This window comes from Cydia pomonella, chromosome 19, assembly GCF_033807575.1.
Source record: "Cydia pomonella isolate Wapato2018A chromosome 19, ilCydPomo1, whole genome shotgun sequence".
In the NCBI taxonomy this organism is placed as follows: Eukaryota; Metazoa; Arthropoda; class Insecta; order Lepidoptera; family Tortricidae; genus Cydia; species Cydia pomonella.
The window spans coordinates 6,928,423-6,949,584 of record NC_084721.1 but is presented as its reverse complement, the minus strand read 5'-3'; the positions used below and the strand labels follow the sequence as shown (position 1 = coordinate 6,949,584).

General features: G+C 36.2%; 1 protein-coding gene across 3 annotated transcripts in view; it reads right to left on the bottom strand.

Annotated features, from left to right (window-relative positions):
- The window catches only part of LOC133528254 (RNA helicase aquarius), a 111,869-nt gene that overhangs the window by 15,446 nt on the left and 75,261 nt on the right, over window positions 1–21,162 (bottom strand). For all 3 annotated transcript variants that reach the window (XM_061865557.1, XM_061865558.1, XM_061865559.1), the window contains 6 exons: window positions 19,980–20,178; window positions 13,596–13,779; window positions 11,099–11,223; window positions 5,411–5,571; window positions 4,598–4,865; window positions 447–618 (listed from right to left, as the gene is read on the bottom strand). In XM_061865557.1, coding sequence (XP_061721541.1) covers window positions 447–618; window positions 4,598–4,865; window positions 5,411–5,571; window positions 11,099–11,223; window positions 13,596–13,779; window positions 19,980–20,178 — 1,109 coding nt within the window. The remainder of the gene's footprint in view (window positions 1–446; window positions 619–4,597; window positions 4,866–5,410; window positions 5,572–11,098; window positions 11,224–13,595; window positions 13,780–19,979; window positions 20,179–21,162) is intronic.

The window sequence follows — 21,162 nt, the reverse complement described above, 5'->3', positions numbered from 1 at the left end:
AACATTTAGGTTTAAATTGTCTAAAGGAGCCCATTTTAATTTAACAGAGCAATATCCCAGGTGTGTACTTAAACTACGTCCAAAAGAGAGGTATGGGCGCTTTGTGTGGTAGGGCGCAGCACAGTGGATGCCATTCCAGATCTAGAGCAACTGGGGAAGTGCCTTACATAAAACCGCAGCCGATTAACACTAGACCCTACTCATAGTGTTGTGTTCCTGCCGGTAAGGTTGCCAGAGCTCAACGAGCACCTCTGCACCTCACGCTTATCATCAGGCGGACCGTATGCATACTTGCCACCTACGTTGTATAAAAAAAGGGTAATTGTATGCACCACGGCTTTCACTTTACTGTATTGTTGTGTGTAACTATTGTAGACAGTTGTGTGCTATGCTGGTACTCGAACAGTCGCGCGACGTGGCCCAGGATGTTAGTGACTAGCACAGACCTGATAGAAGTACGGACTGGGCTCAGTCTCGCCAGCCCCATTGAAGTCCTCCACGTTGACCAGCTGGAAGTCGTATCGGAGCCCGGCGTTGGCTGCGCGGTACTCAGGTAGTCGGGTCACGTGGCCCAAGTCACCCAGCGCGCGGTACCGCCATCGGTATAGGTTGCATATGCTGTATGGAAAGGAACAATTGTTATAATAGGATCAAGACATACTGTAACATGGCAAACCTGCATGGTGCAGTCACCTCGCGCACTGGCCGGTAATAAAAAAATATGCCCTTTTCGCTCGTCTTTTGTTTTCTTCGGTTGAAATTGCTGCCAGGGTTCATCGTTTTGCTCGATGAAGATTCATGAACGTTAAGGCCAGTGACGATATTTTATTGTTTTAGAGTAGACTCGCGCACTGACAGTAGTATATTTAATAGTAGTAGTAATAGTATTTTATTGTACATATTTTTACAATTATATTTTTACTATAAGAACCTGGTTTCATTTAGTTATTACCGCTTTAGTTAGCCGGCTACATTATTTGTACTCGAAATCTAATTTCTATGGTAACTGTCGGCGTTACCATAGAAAACTCAATTAAGCTTTCAGGCCGTCTAGCTCCTTGGGTAGGAAGGAAGTTTATTGAAATCTCAAGGTTTGAAAAAACACTTAGATATTAACCAAGCCTGAAAGCTTGTAAAAAACTGGGTATATGACACTGGAGTCATTGTGTGGTGAAGTTTGATTGTTAAATGACATAAAATGCTATTAAAGAAGAAACAATATTTTACGCTTTTATATAGTTTTATCCGTTAAAAACCACTGGCTTAAACACCTATGATACCGTTAAACAGAAAACTCCAAAGAAAATAAATTTTAGTTGTCTCATATATTATCAATAATTCCCAATACTGTATTTCCTAATTTAAAGTCGAAACTTTTATGGGACACAACCGTCCCGAGTTTTTGCCTGTACCAAAATTGTAAGCATTGCAAGCAAGCACTATTCCCGTTCTTAACTTTCAGGAACAGTAGAATAAACTGATACCCAATTTATATGACCACAAGGGTCATTCGTGTATTAGTGACGTTACAACAACTTCTCCCGTTTTCGTGTGCGACAGTTATCAACATCTGCTTCGTGGATGGTTACGTTGAGAAACCAAACAATAACGATAAATACTTATTGAAACGAGGAAAACTGGGACTGTTCCGTGTATTACCGAAGCTTCGTTGTAATGAATAGTAGTAAGTAGTATTTGCGAAATGAGATGCAATGAATCTACAACTTTATTGCAAATAAAACTATGTAAGATCACATACATAATATACTGATGATAAAACCTAATGTTAGCGTAAAACAATACTAGTTTAGAGACATATGACCGGTTATTATTAAGCTGTCATGAAATTAGTCAGATAGGATAGCGCCCAGGTTATTTTTCGTATTTTACGAGATAATAAAAAAAACATCTGGAAGTGATGACGTCCATTATCCCGGCTTCGTCTCGAGATTTAAATTTACCATGTAGTAGCTCCGCTACGCGCTATTCCACTCACCGTCCACAATGACTCACTAAATACGCAAGATTATATCATCTCTCGTGATATTTACTGAGATGATTCAGCTCAGACTTTTACACTAGGTCATTCTTGCAGATATCATTCGTGCGATGAGATTTAATTAATAAGTTAGTTCAAGATGCTAATTAATGAGTAATAACTTGATCAAAGATCAAAGAGCGAACCAGATGAAAATAAATCACTGTGGTTGTATTTGATTCAAAATAAAAAAGTTAAAGTGAATCATTTAGGAGAATTCATACGAAAATGTCATTGAATGAGAATTTTAGTAAAATGCCCGATTTTGAGTATTTTAACCTGTCATTGAGTATAGGAAAAATAGGGAATAAATATATATGCTTGCTTGCAGAGTTGTGGGTCGACCTTAGAGTTGGCCGTTGGCTTAAATACGAGGGCTGATCCGAAAGTTGTTAGTTGCTTAGGCTGTACTTATGCAAAAAAAAAAAAATATTTATACTATTGTGAGGGATATTTCAATGCTACTTATGACCAGCATTTTTATTTTTATTTAATGCAAATAGTTTTTTTATTATTATTTTCAACTGAAAGCTGTTTTGTATGGAGTTACGAATTGCTTAGAAAAAACGGCAATTTTTGGCACAATTAAATGAATTTCGTATTGAAATCTTTGAAAATTGAACTTAAATTTACCCAGGACTGATTATTATCTTCCTTCTGATATTTTCAATGTATAAATAAATAATTAATCTTATGTGCATATATATCTTTTTTAAATATCAGAAATTTTTACTTTTAATGAAAGGACTCATCGTTGACACGTATTAAATCATAATAATATTTACTCAATCAAAACAATTTATACGTAAAAGAACGGCCGAGATTCGTCATTAGTAGCACCTAAAAAACTTTTGTTTTTTTTTTTACAAAAACTGTCTACAAAATGACAGCGCATATGGAGTCTCAATTACTGATTTTCATGACTGATGGTTAGGCTTCGACGCCTCGAAGTAGAAATAAAATAAAAACAAAAATAAGCGTTTTCTATAAATGTATTTACACCACTTTAATAAGTACTGAAAAATCCCTCACAATAGTATAAATAAATTTTTTATCGCATGAGTAGAGCCGAAGCAACTAACAACTTTCGGATCAGCCCTCGTACGTGTAGTTTTTCAAGATATACGAGAAATTTTAAACCATGTTGCAGTGACCCGGCTGGCATAGAGGTTATGACGTCAGCCGCGACTGCTGAAGAAGCATATTCAATCCCTGCCCTGGATACTGTAGGCCTTAGTCACTTTTTGTTTCGTACAAGACATTATTTTAGTTTAAAGTTTACAAGAAACGCTTTATTATGTGAAGTGAGTACAATGAGGTATTTTAAATATGACCGCATTGACTCATTGTCAAATTAAAATAAGTAAGCGGGTTAAGCCCAAACAATAATTAACAGAAATAGCATCATGAGTGATATCTTCTCACCCTTTTCACAATGCACTGCATTGTAAGAGCGGTTTAGTCATACAATTAGTGTACTGTGTTGTTAGTAACAAAGGTAACGACTGTGGTTAAGATAGCCTTGCTGTAAAATATAATTATACAATATTAGAGACCCATTATTAAACATAATTATGCTTTACAAGATAAACGATTTTTTTTATCTACACTCCTATTGTTAAATCAAAAATTATTGGTTAACTACCAGCATTAATAATTGTTTGTAGTAAATCAGTGCGAATTTATCACTCATTTACAAAATTTATATAATGTATTCGAACCACGAGCCATTAATTATAATGATAACTAATGCACCATACTAATCGCATATCTGGTTTTTCTCCGAAACGTATTTAAGGATTCAGCTACATACCTACTGAGTTTAAATTATTTATTATCTACACACGTAGCTACATAAGTATGCATGGCTATACAGATACACTCCGTTTTTTTAAATTTACAACAGATTATTTCTAAAAAGTAAATCAATCAGGTGTATCTATAAGTATTCAGTACCAGCCGTGAGTGGTGTATCTATAAGTATTCAGGACCAGCCGTGAGTTATCTTAATTTATACAATACAATACAAAATATACTCTTTATTGCACACCTCAATACAGAAACAGTACAAATAATACAACACATAAAGAAGAGGTAAACAACTGGCGGTCTTATCGCTAAAAAGCGATCTCTTCCAGACAACCTTTAGAAGACAGACAGCCTTTATAGTTCAATATTTAGGTAAGGTACAATGTCTAAGAATGGCATGTTTCTTAAGCTCAACAAGGCTTGTGTTGAGGGTACTTAGACAACGATATATAAATATATAAACACATAGAAAACACGCAGGACTGAGGAACAAAAATATCCATATGTGCTCATCACACGAATAAATGCCCTTACCAGGATTTGAACCCGGGACCATCAGCTTCGTAAGCAGGGTCACTACCCACTAGGCCAAACCGGTCGTCACATATCGTCAGTATATTTCAATAAATAGGATCAGGAACCAAGAAGCATATCCTCCGGAAATGAATAGCCCAGGGTACCTATATGTGACCCAAACAGACCACTCCAGAAATAATACATTTGTAAATAGTAGGTTAGGGGATATCTGACCTTGGCCTCGCGCGGCCCTGCGCGTCGAGCTCCACATAGGGCACGCCCAGCCGCACCATGCGCGTGAACAGGCTCTGCTCCATGTTGCAGTACTTCTGGAAGGCCATGTTCTTGACCACGGGCGGCAGCTGGTGGTGGTCGCCGATCATGATCCAGCGCTTCAGGCGTGAGCGTCCGTCTTGAGGGTTTTGCAGTAGGAGCGGGATGAATGTTTCTATCTCGAGGATTTGGGCGGACTCTTCCATTAGGATGTTGTCGTATTTGAAACCTTTGACAATGTACGATTTTAGTATTTATTTTTTTGCGATTTTTCAGTTGCAGCCTAAAGGGTTATTCAATTTATAACGAATTATTTACATGGTGTACCAGTAAATTTTCGGGGACGATCGAAAAAAACTAAAAAGAAAAAAGAAAATTGGCTTTATTAAATGAAAATGGAAACTTGTATTAGAAATTCTGGCAATTTACAGGTTTGATGTGCCTTTCCAAACATTCAATCAGAACTTAATCTCTTTAGACGCTGAGTTTGGGTATTAGTTTAGATCAAAAGATCTTATTAGACATGGACGGTCTTTTCGAACAAAGCAGTTTAAAACTCTCGGAACTGCAGCTCTTCAAAGATGTGGTTGATCATGCAGGAACCGCACCCGTACGAACCATATTTAAATAAGATAAGATAAGATAAGAAGAATTTATTTATACAAATACGAACTGTATTTATTTATTTACTTATCCTTGGGGGAGGCCTTTGTGCAGCAGTGGACGTCTTTCGGCTGAGACGACGAACTGTAAACCTTTCCTAATAAGACTCACCCATCTGCACGAGCTCTGAGCGCTTCAACGCAGCATGAGTACAGGTCATGGCTATGATCTTGGCTTCCTTGACTAGAAGATACTTGGATCGATCCAAGCCTGAGCGAAGCAGTTCGAATGCTCGGAACTCCTCCAGCTCTTCGAAGATGTGGTTGATGTATCTGCGAACAATATTTTGATAGATAGCGGACACGTTCACTTTTACGTCGTTATACTACTACGGCAAGCTACGTTACCTTAGCATAAGGGTGTCTGCAACTCCAGAGGTGTGACATGTGTTATGAGGGACAAAAGCGGTTGATCCCTATGACACTGAGTTATGCAGCATTGTCAAGACTACGTTGTAACCACAACTGGTAAAGTAGCGTTAACAATGCATAATATTTTCATATGTTATTTTTATGGCAATAATAACGGATGTGGAGTGTCAGTAAAAAAAATGCTAGTACCTGTGTTCCAAATTAGACTTAGATTATTTTCCTGTTAGGGTGTCAAGCGTTTGATAATCTAGTTATAGTATGAATTAAGTATGTCAGATTTTTTCCAGGTTCGGCCTCTGATCTGTTAAACAAATCCTAAGATTCTTTTAAGAGCGGTCGTCAGGGCGTGGCAAAGCAACCATTTCGTTTAAAAAACAACTATCGTGATAGTAGGTATTAAGGTCCAAATTTATGTGACAGTTCAATCAGAGAGCAACCAGCCACCATACGGGTGGTCATTGTTTTGGAGATAACACGTGTTATCTCCGAATGGGCTGTTACATGAATTTGAACCATATTAATAGCGTTGTAAATTTGCTTTTTAAACGGGCTTTTTCCAGTTACTTATGTCGGAGTTTTTAGCAGTAGCCACTGCATAAAGGAAACAATACCTTTTGTTTTACAGATTAATTACAGATTAACAACTATGGCGCCGGGTAGTGTCATTTCTTCAGTTGATGAATTTGCATGTAGGCACTTCAGTTTACATTACGCATCTTAAGTAGTATTTACCTCTAGGAACGGGTCCATATTGGCTCATATACAATTTATTATTCGAATATTTTTAATGATACCGCTTTGTAGTCATAATCATCGTTTCTCCGAAAATTGTTACTCATATATTTTTTTAATGGTTTTTTATACTACTACCTACATTATTCATAACGATACATATTCCGTTTTTTTTTACTCATAATGTTATTACTGAGAATGTATCGGTGCCCATAATGTTATTACTGAGAATGTATCGGTGCTCATAATGTTATTTGTATGAATTTCTTGATTTATAAACTTATTTCATACAATTGTTTGATCAGAAGTTATATTACTTATTTTAAGTGAACGTATATCGGAACGTACACGGAGATTATGATTTACATAGGAGGGTATGCACTACATAATTCCAACATAGTCTAGTTTGACAGCGAGTCAGGTGTATTGTGAACGCAAGATACCTAACACTCCTCCTCGCTTCGCTCGTCGTCGTACCTAACGGTGACTCTGGCACTGTATTTCGTTTTTGTCAGCGAGTCAGGTGTGTTGTGAACGCAAGATACCTAACACTCCTCCTCGCTTCGCTCGTCGTCGTACCTAATGTTGACTCTGGCACTGTATGTCATTTTTAAATAGCAATATCCTATATCTGTTAGCATAAACTTGATAATGTTTAATGAATATACTATTGTGAAATGTTAAAAAAAACCTTATTGTTATTTACCCAAATATTCATAAACAATATATGCATAAATTTTTATGTATGCATAAATTAGGATCCAAAATGTTATTGCTTGAAATCGATATTTCGAGTAATAATATATGCATAAATTTTAGTATTAGAGATATTTATGTAGAATGACATTATGGATATAATAAATTCGAAGTTCCAATGAGTATTGTTTAAAATTAAAAAGTATAATGATCATTAGGATGTAAAATTGTATGAGATACATTTTCGGAGTTTCAATAATCGAGTTTGCAATTTTATATGAACTTTGGCGCACCCTCTAGGAACACAACATGATATGCCTATGTTGATCTAAATTTCTAAGGTTCTACTCATTTACATATACCTAGGGACGGGCCTTACAGGCACTAATGAGGCAGGAATGTTGCTATTTCAGTGGTGTCACTCACGAATTCGAGCCCATCGCGCGCGCAACTAGTTGCAACCAATGCGCGCGTGGTGCGAACTCATCAACCAATCGCGTTTTGGCGTTAGACCGCACGATTGGCTCGAATTCGTGTGCGTGACCTTGCTGTACTAGCCACATTCTTAATACCCGTAATAGGCTCGTCCTTAGATATATGTCAATGTATCTAGTACAGTCGCCATATCGGAGCGGTCAAGGTGCTCACAAACATCTAAACACGCCTCTATTGTCAAGGCGTTAGAGTGCATGTTCTGATATTAATGAGCACTTAGGCCGTTATATTTGATAGCGACTGTACGTACAAATTTGAAACTTTAATGGATGTCGTTCTTTACTAACAATATAATAGGCCTGTCACACACATGACAACACCATGCTTTGTCTATGTAAACTTACTCGTACCTAATAATTAAGTACTTAATTTTAATTATAATACTTAGATCTATTATTATAAGTGGACCTTTAACGTGATTCCCTCAGGCCATAGACTAAACAGACACCACATTAAGAAGCGTTTACGAAGAGAACTTGTAAAATGCTCGGCCACTAGCAGCGTTACTTACCCTAGACTATTTTATACTAAAACACCCCATTATCCCTAAAACACGATTTGTTTAGATATATTTTTAACCGAGCGAGATCGAATATTTCCGCTTCAGCTTGGGCAATAATGCTCGTATATCTGTATGTCTGACCGGATTTTTTTCTCTAATACATGACGCTGATTCTCGTGAAATTGAGCGAACAGGTTCGATGATTGTCGTATATTGAATTTTTTGTCCACTAAGTTTTTGGCAATTTTTAAAAATGGCGGAGCCATGGGGGTTTGTCTACAGTTCAAAGCCACTAGTTTATGTACAGGACATAAAACTGGACTCGATACTATCGCGTGACCGCGATTTGTTTTGCTCCATCTTATAGTTGAGTTACTTGAGGTGAGCAACGCCTAAGGCGGAGTCTTATGCTAATAACTTGCTTACAAATCACTATCAATAGTACATGACGTCTACCTCGAGATGTTTTGTACATATCTATTGCGAAAAGCGTAAATTCTCAGACATTATTTATTCAGCTTGTTACGAAACATATGCATGAACGTCACGTGCGAATAGTAAAGTTGCACTCCAATACAGATATGGCTAATAACGTTCATTCTGATCTTAATATGTTAAATCAATCAGTGATCTCATCGTAGCTTTAATAAGTTGAAAATTATAATAACGATATTGCTCACATCTCTAAGAAACGCCCACATATTTAGTGCGAGTAATCTTTATAAGTGTCAATAGAGTTTGACTTATATATTATATAAAACACAGAAAACAGACATAGCTCGTGTAAAGTCTACGACGATGCCGGGCGCTCATTTGACAGATCACGCAGAAATGTGACATATGCTAAAGTAAAGCTATGAGACGAGATAATGAATCTGACCGTTACCGAGTTACTCCTGAGTCTATCCTAGCCGGTAGTGACCTGGCCTATTAAGCTTGGGTAGTAGATTAGTTAGTGGGTAGGAGGAAAGAATAGACTCCATAATTAGACAGCTGAATGATAGAAAAAGCCCAGGTATTGATGGTATTCGCCCAGCAGACATTAAATACGTTAACTCACAAATCACGCCGATCATTACTCACCTAATAAACGCGTGTATAAAATATTCATACTACCCAGACGAACTAAAAATAGGAACTATAAGACCCATTCATAAAAAGGGATCATACAGCGACATAGACAACTATAGACCCATCACGCTACTATCATGTATCGATAAAGTGATTGAAAAGTACCTGGGTGCCGAGATTAACGGATACCTTACTAAAAACAACATTATACACAACAAACAATACGGTTTTCAAAGGAAAAGAAATACGTCACAATTATTAAGTAAATTTACTAACGAGATTAATCAGCATCTAAATGATAAAAAGTATGTATTAGCCATTTTTATTGACTTTAGTAAGGCATTTGAAACTCTCCGGTATGATACACTTTACTCAAAACTTCAGGTAGTGGTATACCCCCTACTTGATTTTTTCAAAAATTACCACCATAACCGTTACACTACAGTAAAAGTAAACAATATATTAAGTGATCTAATTCCAACCGAGGAAGGCACAGCACAAGGCTCGATTTTTGCTCCAACCGAATATTTATTGTATGTAAACGACATGTGTAATATATTTAAAAAAGGATCGGTATACCAATTCGCAGATGACACCTGCCTCCTAGTGGCGGACAGGGACATGGAGAAGGCCAGATGCCTTATGCAAAATAACTTTGACCTCCTTTGTAAATGGGCCCACGACGTGGGTCTCGTCCTGAATTACTCAAAAACGAAATTAATGAACATTCATTCAAACTATATGCCCAAAAAATCTAATCCGGTAATTAGAGCGCACAGACATCAATGCTTCCATAACAAAAATTCTAACAATATAACAGGTCCATGTAACTGTGAATCATTAGAAATAGTCACTGAACACACGTACCTCGGATTAATCATTGATAATCACTTTAATTGGGGGCCACATATAAACTACGTATGTAACAAACTAAGAGCACTTATGGCAAAATTTGTAGTGTTAAAATGTAAGATACCGTACAAGATACTCAGAATGTTATATCTGGCACTAGCACAATCTGTTATTGACTATGGGCTAAGTAGTTACGGTAGAACTTATAAAACATACATAAATAAAATATATAGATTACAAATAAGTTTATTAAAGACGATAGTTCCAAATAATGTAAGAGATAAAATAGGCAACCATGAAGAATTATTACAATATTGTAAAGTCATTAGTATACACAAGAAAACCGATATAGCAATAATCAATGATGAGATTGTAAACATAGGAAGTTTAAATAAAAACCGTAGGCCGCAACATTTACGAAAGTTATCATACTTGCCTCGATTCGTATTACCAAAGTGTGCCAATGCATATGGAAAACGACGATGGGAATATTTGCTACCACATATCCTCAACGAATTATCCGAAGTAACTTATAATAACATTAGTAACAACCCACATAAATGTAAACAAATATTGAAAGCCGCATATCTTAGGTAAGATAATTAAATGTATGTCACACTTATAAGAATATCTCATTTCACGAAGGCGGGTATAAGCGGAACCGAGATCCTAACACCTTAGAATAGGGATCAAGATTGCCGACTTCGTGATATGAAACACTCCATGGTTTTTAAATGTAAATAATAAACCTACTTATATAATATTATAGAGTGTAAGAGCGATTACAGCGACAGTTAAGCCCTAGGAGGCTTTGTTCGCTGGAATTATCTTGAAAATGTATAAATTTTTCTTGTGTTAATAAATAAAAAAAAAAAAAAAGTTTAGAGTTTTAGTAAACCAGGGCGGGTTCAAATAACGGTAAGGGCATTCAGTCGTATGTAGTTATGGATATTTTCAATGTATATGGACAAGACTGTTTCCAAATTCATGTATATTATATTTAAACAGATGTCCAGAGAAATTGTCACTTAATATTGTAGGCCATAGTATATCTATATGTTTTAGTGTTATCTCAATTACCTGTAGCAGCTAAGTGCGATCTCCAGGTCTTCATCATAAGACTTCCCGGGGAACAGAGGTTTTGGGGCGTCATCGAAGAACTCATGGAAAGGGAACTCTTTGCTTATGGTCTCGACTGACTTTGTCTGAAACAAAATGTCTGAATGTAAATAGAACATAAAGTACAGAGGCCAAGAATTAGGGATTGCCGGCCAAGTAGTTATTAGATAGGATAGCGATTAGAGGTTGGCGGTCCCATTTCACGTCGAGGTATAGTGTATCTATTTCTCAATAAAGTGCTCGGAAATACGATTTAATAGCTAATACTTTATAACCTAAAAGGTTCATGTTCGACATATATGTAGAAGTTTGATGTAAGCGAAACAACGTCTTTGCTGGTGGGTGGATATATCGGCGCAGGCACACATGACCGGCTCGAGTCTTCGACCAACAGAGCACATGTCCAGCGAGGGTCAATATTGCTGGCCTACGCCGGAAATCTATTTCCGACACAACACACGAAATAATTACAATACATATTTCTGCGTATGTTCGTTTTTATTTGAAACGCATTCGGAAAAAATGGTAGGTATTATATTTCTAACAATCTTGGATCTGCAACAGAGCTTAAAGCAAAAAAAAGCCGTAACAATTACTGATCACGGTTCAAGAACCATCCTCTCGAAATCAATTCGGATAATCGATACTTCATTCAAAGGGAGTCTGGCCAACGAATGACGCAATGACAGACGTCAATGCATAATTCTAAAAATATTCTTAGGCGCGGCGTCGATATCTGATGTTGCGAGGTCAGTCTTTAATGCATACATCGATCGCACGCGCGCCGCGCCCCTCCAATGTTACCTACGTGACGGGGTGCACGCGCATCAGCTTCCGCGTACTTGACTGATAGATTACCGTAATATCGCGATAACCTACTGACTAAAATAAATGGTGTAGTGCATGATTATTTGTGACATTACATGTTTACGCATTATTATTTACTGTCCACGTAGGTTTAACATCCGCAGCTTAATACAGAACAAATGGGATTACCACAGAAAAAACAACAGCTTCCTAAAGATAAACTGTTATTCTTGTCAAACTGTCACCCATTAGAAGGTTAGCCCTTACGTTACAATATAAAACATATTCTAAGAAAACCCCTACCGCTTGCCAAAATCCGCAGAAACAAAAACGACCAATAAATCCTCTGGAAAGCGTCCAAGATATTTTTTGGGATTGGAAATACCCTGTAACGTGATCAATAGGTATGTAAACAGGTGTGGGTTAGATAGGTGCATGTGGGTGGATGTTGATTTTAAGAGGAAAAGCTCGAGTTGGATGTACATTGTACAGCGAGTAGCAAAATTCCATGGATACTGGACACATTATGAATGGAATACATTCATAAAGGGGCCATGCGCTTTTGGTACCTGGGTGTATGTTCAGCTACAGAGATAGTTAACCCCATAGAGTAAAGATATTATCAGAGGTAATTTGACTTGTGACAAACTGTGACACTGGAATGGCGGATGGTTTTAAAGTGTGCGTGTAGACGAATGATACCATGTAAAACATATTCTCCCTGATTAAATAATTATTTTTAAGATAAAATGCGTAATGTTACTTTGTGCAAACATATTTAAAATAATAATATTTAGCATCGGGATGGTATCGGTTCGTTTTTTTTTTATGTATACTTGAAACATATCTTTAAACCATAAGTTTTAAAGAAATATATGTTGCAGATTGGAAATTATGATAAATTATGATCGAAAATGTATAAATATCGATTATTTATAAATTTATAAAAGCATAAATAATCCTGAAATATGTTTTAATCAAATATAGACTAAATTACAAATATATACGTAGGTATATGCTTTTATAAGTCTTAACACATGCGCACCATATCTACGGACTCAAATTACATGCACCGCGTGCAAACACGTATAAAATCATAATATTTAACATTAGATGGATCCAATTGTTAAAAGACATTAGAGATATTTGATTTTGAACAAAAATATAATATACGCAACAAACAAAGGTTTACTATCAAATATTAGTCATAAAAGTGTCTTTAATCTCATTATTTTCGGGAAATTACCATACGTACTTATTTGGAAATACGCAATAAGTACATAACGATTTAATAAGAAGGGCATCAATTACCCTACTTTCGAGAAATTACCCAATTCAACATACTGGTCATAATCCTGTTCTGCAGAAATTGAAATTAAAATATCTTGATTTTACGTACGATAACATGGCTGTCAACACCGCCTGCCTACCCCTGTTGACATGCCCTCATCCCTTGTATCAAATCATGAGAAGGCCAGAGCCTGTTTTATCACGTTGCAAATTTATTGTTGCCTGACGATGACAACTCACCGTATTTTCCAGTAAACATTGACCTAGCGCCTGAGCCAGCTCACACGACGACCCTGCGTCTCCACCGACGTTCAGCGTACATTGCAGTCGCCCTCCACCTTTAGCTACAGCCTAAGCCTACCTTATCCCGCTGCACGGCGTCCGTGAAGGTTTGCCACCTGGGCCGCACGTGGTACACGTGGAAGTGATGCGCCAGTTCACACGTGGCGCCTGCATCTCCTCCTGCATCGAGTGTGCGTTGCAGTCGCCCCACTACATCTAGTAGCTCTAAACGCTTGGCCAACACGTAGTTCACTCGGCCGTATCTGTGTGAGAAACAAGCACGTTAACGTTTCACGCAATGAGAATTTAATCAAATACGTTTTATTTGGAAGACCGGGGTTCCGCTCAGGGGGATATGGAACAAATACAGATTTGACGGTTGACGTCTGTCAAATGGTACAAAAATGTTCTACCACACCGTATATTGCTGACGCTTACATTTCCTCCACCAAATTCGCATACATCCAGTACTGAACCGCAAACTCACGGGGTCAGGAATATGATTAAGAAGGCACAACCATAACTCAACCAACACATCGATATCTAAGTTGACGAATACGGCAAACACACAACAATACGTACAACTGATCAATATGAATACTCTATTATGTGCCAGCTAGAAAGATCATATCAAACAATAGCTATCAATCCAACTTGTATTGTGTTGTTTTTACTTTTACGGCCCATGAATTTGCGCGATGACCTTAATCTGACCAATGGGCCGTGTCAGTATACCTCCAGCCGGGAAAATGCAGTGACTGTATTGTTCTTAGATATGCGTTGAAATATTGTCACGACATTACATAAGTAATAGGCTGCGAAACACCGCGTAGCCCCATTTTCCTCTCTGGATGAGAACATTTTAGAAAGTATTTGTCTACAATTTGACGTAAATTAACCACAGTTATGCCTCTCTGTTTGATTTGTTTCCATTTTTTTTTATTGTCAGAGTTAGAAGCAATAAAAATTTTGTATGGAATTTGTTTGTCGCTTCTCACTTTTATAGTAATAAAAAAACCGAATAAATTCAAAGAGGTATTGCTATGGTTAATATACGTCAAATTGTGTAAAAAAACCCATCATATCTTGATATCCTGAATATCCGCAGAAGAAAATGAGGACTACGTCCGCCCACTTAATGACTGCATCTGGATGGCGGTTCGAGCATGCAAATTGATGCCAGCTTGATCTCAGTTTGACATCACTCTCCCTTTCAGCTCTCTCGTATTTATATATTAGTGAGCTACGACTAATAAACACATCAATAACTGATTTCAAAAGTTCGAATGCCGATCTAGGACTTTATGACGGTGTAGGCGCACTGATAAATTGTGCATTTTCGTGATTCAAATGGAACTGCCAAAAAAAATATTTGAATAAATATTTATTTCCTTATCAAGTAAAGGTTTACAAATTGGCATAAGTGGTTGGGACTTCCTTTTAGGTGAATGAACCTGTATCAGGATGCCCCGCTCCTACAAACTCTATTAATCTCTTTTGAGCAACAGTTTTTCTCCCAAACATATTTTTAATACAAGGTTTTTTTTTTGACTTGCCCTGTTAGTATGTATGTACATATGTACATAATGTATGTATGTATGTATGTTAGTGTGTCTTGGAAGCTAAATTTGACCCACTTCCCGATTTTTGATTGAGCCGAAAATTTGCATACGCATAAATATGCAGGTAAGTCGGGTGACAATGCAATATTATAGTACCGTCGAGCTGATCTGTTAATGGAGACAGGTGGCCATAGGGACTCTGTGATTAAACAAACCAATCTAATATTTTTTTCGCCAAATTGCTTATGCAGTTTCTTGGCGAGACAGCGCTCTTTTTTTACATTTTTATGCACCTAAAAAGGTCAAGTAGGTACCGTACTTAACTTAACCCCTTACAGCATATGCAACTATATATTCAATGTAACCTATTAACTATCAACATCTCGAAAACGAACTATATAATTTTTGCAGCCAAAAATAAAAAAATACCGGAATTTCAACCTCTTAAAATAAACAACGTAGCCATTCAAAAAGTAGAAAAAGAAAAATATCTTGGGTTAATACTGGATAAAAACTTAAATTGGAAGCCACATATTGATAAAGTAAAATCCAAACTGACGTCATTAAGTGGGGCCTTGCGGAGCTTTGCAAAAAATATTCCAACTCAAGTACGGTACACCATATATAACTCGCTTATAAAACCGCACATAGACTACTTAATTGAAGTGTGGGGTACTGCCGTTAAAACTAATCTTGAAGCACTGCAAATTGCCCAGAATAAACTCATAAAAGTGCTATTTCAATATCATTATCTCACTCCAACAAAAACCTTATATAGTGAAACGAAACTCTTGAATATAAATCAAACCTATGTGTACTATAACTGCCTATTAGTAAGAAAAATACTTAAAAACGATATACGAACTCAATTAAACTTCACTAGGAAGCACCATGTGCAAATAATGAAATTACGTAATGCCAACGACTTAATTTTACGTCCATCGCGAACAAACTACGGGCGAAAAAGTATTTTATACGAAGGTGCTCAATTGTTTAACAAACTTCCTATAGTTATTAAAGAAACAAAATCAATGTCCCATTTTAAATCCTTGCTTAAAAATCACGTTTTAAAGAATTTCTAAATTAAAATATTGCTATATGCACCTAATACTTACTTGTATATAATTTCATAAATCGAACTTATCACTGCAGCCATAAAATATACAATTCAATAAACATAATTAAGATACAATGACATAATAGTATGTATTTAAAATATATTTATAGACCTAAGTAACGCAACTTACCTATGTTATACTCAACTACGCTCAGTGTATGCATGCCACATCTAGTATTAACCTTTCTGTGTACCCAATAGTAAACTTGTTTCGCATAGATACTCGTGCGTTATCGCCGCCCGCTTTGCGGGCGGTCGGTTATTAATAAGTATTTTGTAAAACTACCTGTTTTAGTTAAGTTAAATGAAATATTTAAGTTATTTGTGCGCTCTAAACAAAATTTAATATACTGTTTTGTATTTATCTCGATAAGTGAATTGTAAATTCTTATGAGAATAAATGATCTTAAACCTAAAAAAAATATATGGCTGACATAATATTCTACTCTATTGACAGCTATTCAAGTTCAAATTGAAATATATTTTTATGACATTCGTTAAGGGATTATGTTGCTATCATTCTATGCTTACCCTAAATTTTACAAGTACATAATTTTACAAAAAGATAGACTGTGCAAACACAACCAATCTAATAATAATACACGGTAGCTGAGGTCAAGGTAAATTATCTAAAAGTATTTTTTTTTATTTGTTCTTTACTTCCATTATGCTATATTTCTTTTCCTCTCTTAACCATTCTATTAATTCCATTGTGTGTGGTGGTTTTTAGAATTGTCTCGATGAGTATTAGTTGCCTGTGGTAAGAAAGGTACAGTCAGCGATAAAAGCTTGTACTAAAAATGGAATTTTTACCAAAAACTGATTCCGCCATACACTGCTGCTCTTTACAAAGACATTTACCTCTGTTTGGTTTCTTCGATAGCATTGGCTACGGCCCGAATTGGCTAGCGAAACCATAAATTTGTGTTTGTTTAGGTTTTGTGGAGCAGTGGAATTGATCTAGTTGCTAAATATAGTTAATTGGGAACATTCGCATGGGTTTTTCAGGCCACGAGGCCAGTGACGGCTGATGATGAATAATGAGTGATGTAAAACAGACTAGCTGTTATCATGTTTCGGAGAATTTTAATACAATAATTCGAGGAAGAATTGGGTTGGTATAGTTTCATGTTGTTCGTAGCATGTTTTTTTTAAATGTATAAATGGAAATTTATTAATTACAAACAAAATAAAACACACTGTTATAACAAAAGCACAAAGTGACCTAGATTTTCTCAATGCGTGGTTTCAACGTAATTTACTTACCATCAACACTACAAAGACTAACTATATCATATTCTTAGCAAAAAACAAGAAAATTAATGAATTTCAACCACTTAAAATTAACAATAAAATAATTGAACAAGTAGACAAAGAAAAATATCTTGGACTAATTTTAGACAAAAGTTTAAGTTGGAAACCACACATTGAAAAAGTAAAAGCTCGAATAGTTTCCCTGACAGGAGCCATACGGGGAATTGCACGTTTTCTGCCCAAACTAACGCGTTATATGATTTATAACTCCCTCGTTAAGCCGCATATTGATTACCTTATTGAGGTTTGGGGCTCGGCGGCAATAACAAATCTACAGTTACTACAAGTAGCCCAAAACAAATTAATAAAAGCATTATTTCATTACGACTTTTTAACACCAACAACTAAAGTATATAAAGACACAAAGATACTAAATATAAATCAGACATATATATACAATACATGTTTATTAGTACGAAAAATTATCCATAAAAATATACGCACTCAAATAGGTTTTTCGGAAAAGAATACTATACAAAAAATGAAATTGAGGAATGCAAATGATCTAATTCTACGACAAACCAGAACAAAATTCGGTCAAAAATGTATACTTTATGAAGGCGCTCAGCTGTATAATAAACTTCCCAAAAAAATTAAAGAAAATAAGTCTATGTATAGCTTTAAGAAACAATTGAAAAAACACATAAATAATGATTTGTCATAAAACCAATCTCAATATTCAGAAAGTACATGTATGGACACTTTAAAAATATGTTATAATGCTGTTATAAACTGCTTATCAAACCTAGATAACAGTCGTTTAAAATATAAATCCGGACGTAAATAAATAAAAAAAAAAATAAAAAAAAAATATATAAAATAAAATATCAAATAACATTGTTTCGTAATGGGTAAAAATACAAAAATAAAACATTTTAAATTTACTTATATTTATAAATAAATAAATCATAACACCTTTATATTATTATTTTATCTATATTGCACTATCAAGAAAGCTCAGATTAACAAAATAAAGTAAATAAAACCAATAACTTAATACTTAAATTATAATAAAAACATTACCACTTCCAGTATCTGTAAGTCAGCGTACTTGCTGCACTGTATTATAATATTATAATACATGTCTATTACAAAAAAAGACCCTAACTTAAGTAACTAATAGGATCGATATTTGCATATTTAATGAGCTCATGGCAACTAATGAACCGGTCCCAATATTCGTAATACCTACCATCTACGGCGTCTACCTACGCGGTATATTGACCAGTACAGGGATGATCCCCGCCGACGCTTAGATATTACGAATTTCGGAAACAAGTTGCGCTGGCATTAGCTTACTAATAATTACAAAATGTTTTGTGTATATCTGAACAGACGGAGTGTTTACCATTTACCATCCATGCACCACTAATCACCTTGTTTTGTTTAAGTGTATCGGCAGATTTTATTTTACTGTATGTTTAAATACCCTCTATATTTTTAGTTCTTTCGCTAATTTCATGCAAAATAAATGTATTTGTATAGCTTTAAGTTCTCATGTAAGTGAATTGTCAAATTCTTAGTGAGAAATAAAGAATCTTAAACCTAAAAAAACATAAATACTAAAACAGAACCATCGTCTAAATCAACAGCACCTGATTTTGTCCAAAGCATAGGTACTAAACAAAATCCGCAACAAACCTCGTTCAAACTACATAAGTGGTAATCAAAAATGTACAAGATAAAATTCGCAACAAGCTTTGTACAAGGGAGAATCAATTTTTTAGCGTCACTCATTGCCATGGTTACGATTAGTTGTCCAGGGGACAAAAGTTCATTGAAATACTGATTTTATGGTACTTAAATGTATCAAACTTGTGTTTTTGTGGTCGTTATAACCAATGCCCATAATGGGCCCCCTACTAAGCATGTTAATAGAACGGCATACAACGTCTCTTCAAACAAACTGTGCCACTGTTGTCCCTTGGACAACGGGACAGGATAACAAAACAAAAAAAGTTGATTCACCCACAAAAACCTAAATTACATATTTTATCTACATCTTGGTTACGAGCAAAAATAAGGAAAACATAAATTCTTTACCTATATTAATACAGGGTGATTTTTAAGTCGTGAATAGTAACTACATTTCCCGATAAAGCTTCCTTAAACTAACGTCGAGCGCTCCAAATAACAATTTAATAGCTCCTTTTCGGTACTGCTCACCTCTAGTAGGTGGTTGAGTTATTGTTTAATATTCGTCACCATCATGCATGCTGTACCGCCAATTCCCTTCGACAGAGTAGGTTCAGATCCTACCGGCTGCGCCATTTAAACTAAACATTTTGTGGAATCAGTCTACTTGCCTTGAAAAGTCTACAACTAGCTCTGTCATTTCTTGAGCTGGTGGAGGGCCTAGTTACTATTTGTCAGCACTAGGGTGAGTTAATACGAAAAGTCATGGTAAACAATGCACCACCATAGCAATAGCGAAAAGCATTTATAACTTGTGTTGGACAGATCGAATTACCTTGAAAAGTCTTTATCAGTCTGTAACGCCTCTTCTCCGTGACCCAAACGCAGCAAATGCCGTTCATCAACATCCAGCTCTGCGACCTTCTCAAAGAGCTGATTGAGAGCCTGGTTACTGTGCGTTACCACGAGGGTTCGTTGCCATGGGAAGTTGTGGTAAAGGTTGGAAATTATTTGTACGGCTACGTCAGTTTTTCCTGTGGCAAGAAAATGAAAATGTTTGTAAACATTAATAGGCGGGTCCACAGGCGAGGTGGCGCGCGCGTTTTCCTAGCCAGAGCGCGCCGCCTCGGCAGAGGCACGTCTGCACTGGCCGGTTTGTGCGTGAGGAAATTGACTCGCGCGTGTGCTCGCTCTGTGTGGACCCGCCTAATAAATAACGGCATATGAAGTAAGGCCTCATGACTCCTATTTTACTAGCAACAGCATACAGTACCTCAGTCATGGAGTATATAACAGAGCTGGCGGTAACCATACATACTCTCCCGTACTAATTTAATACGGCAACTCATGACTGGCTGCGACATTATGTTCTATTTTTAAAATATCTACAAAAATGGACACAGGGACAAAGGTTGTTTAACGATATGAATAACAAGTGTTATGTCAAAAAATATTTAAATTGTATTTAGTGGTGTAGGGTGAAACTATTATATCGCTAATAACTTGGTGAAATTAATGAATACGACCAGATAATAAGCTTTATTTTTGAATATATAATATATGACAGATACCAAAATCCATAATGTCGGAAAACTGCTGAGTTGCCAGCTCCTATATCAAAACTCAGTAGTGCTGCACACGGCGTAGCATTTTACAAATAAAATTGCAACGATCTCGGGCTCTTTGTTATACGTTAGCAGAAGTGCAATCTTTGTTACCAATCCAAATAACCCAATCCAGACGAAACAAACAAAAACTAGTAATAAGCGCAGAATATAAAAACTGAGAACTTCACCAATGTATACATTTCGTGGAGCCTGTTTCAAATTCTTTAGATTGAGATAAATCAGTGCTTCTTTTTTGTTTAGTTCTTAAGGGGCTCGCCGCGGCTTTCATCGATTTTTGACTAGTTTTGCGTCGTTAATCCGACATTTGCAATAGATAAGACAAGCGGCTATCGGTTTTTCAAATCTTTTATCTCCATTTTGCTCTGACGGATTTTGAAAGAAATGAACACT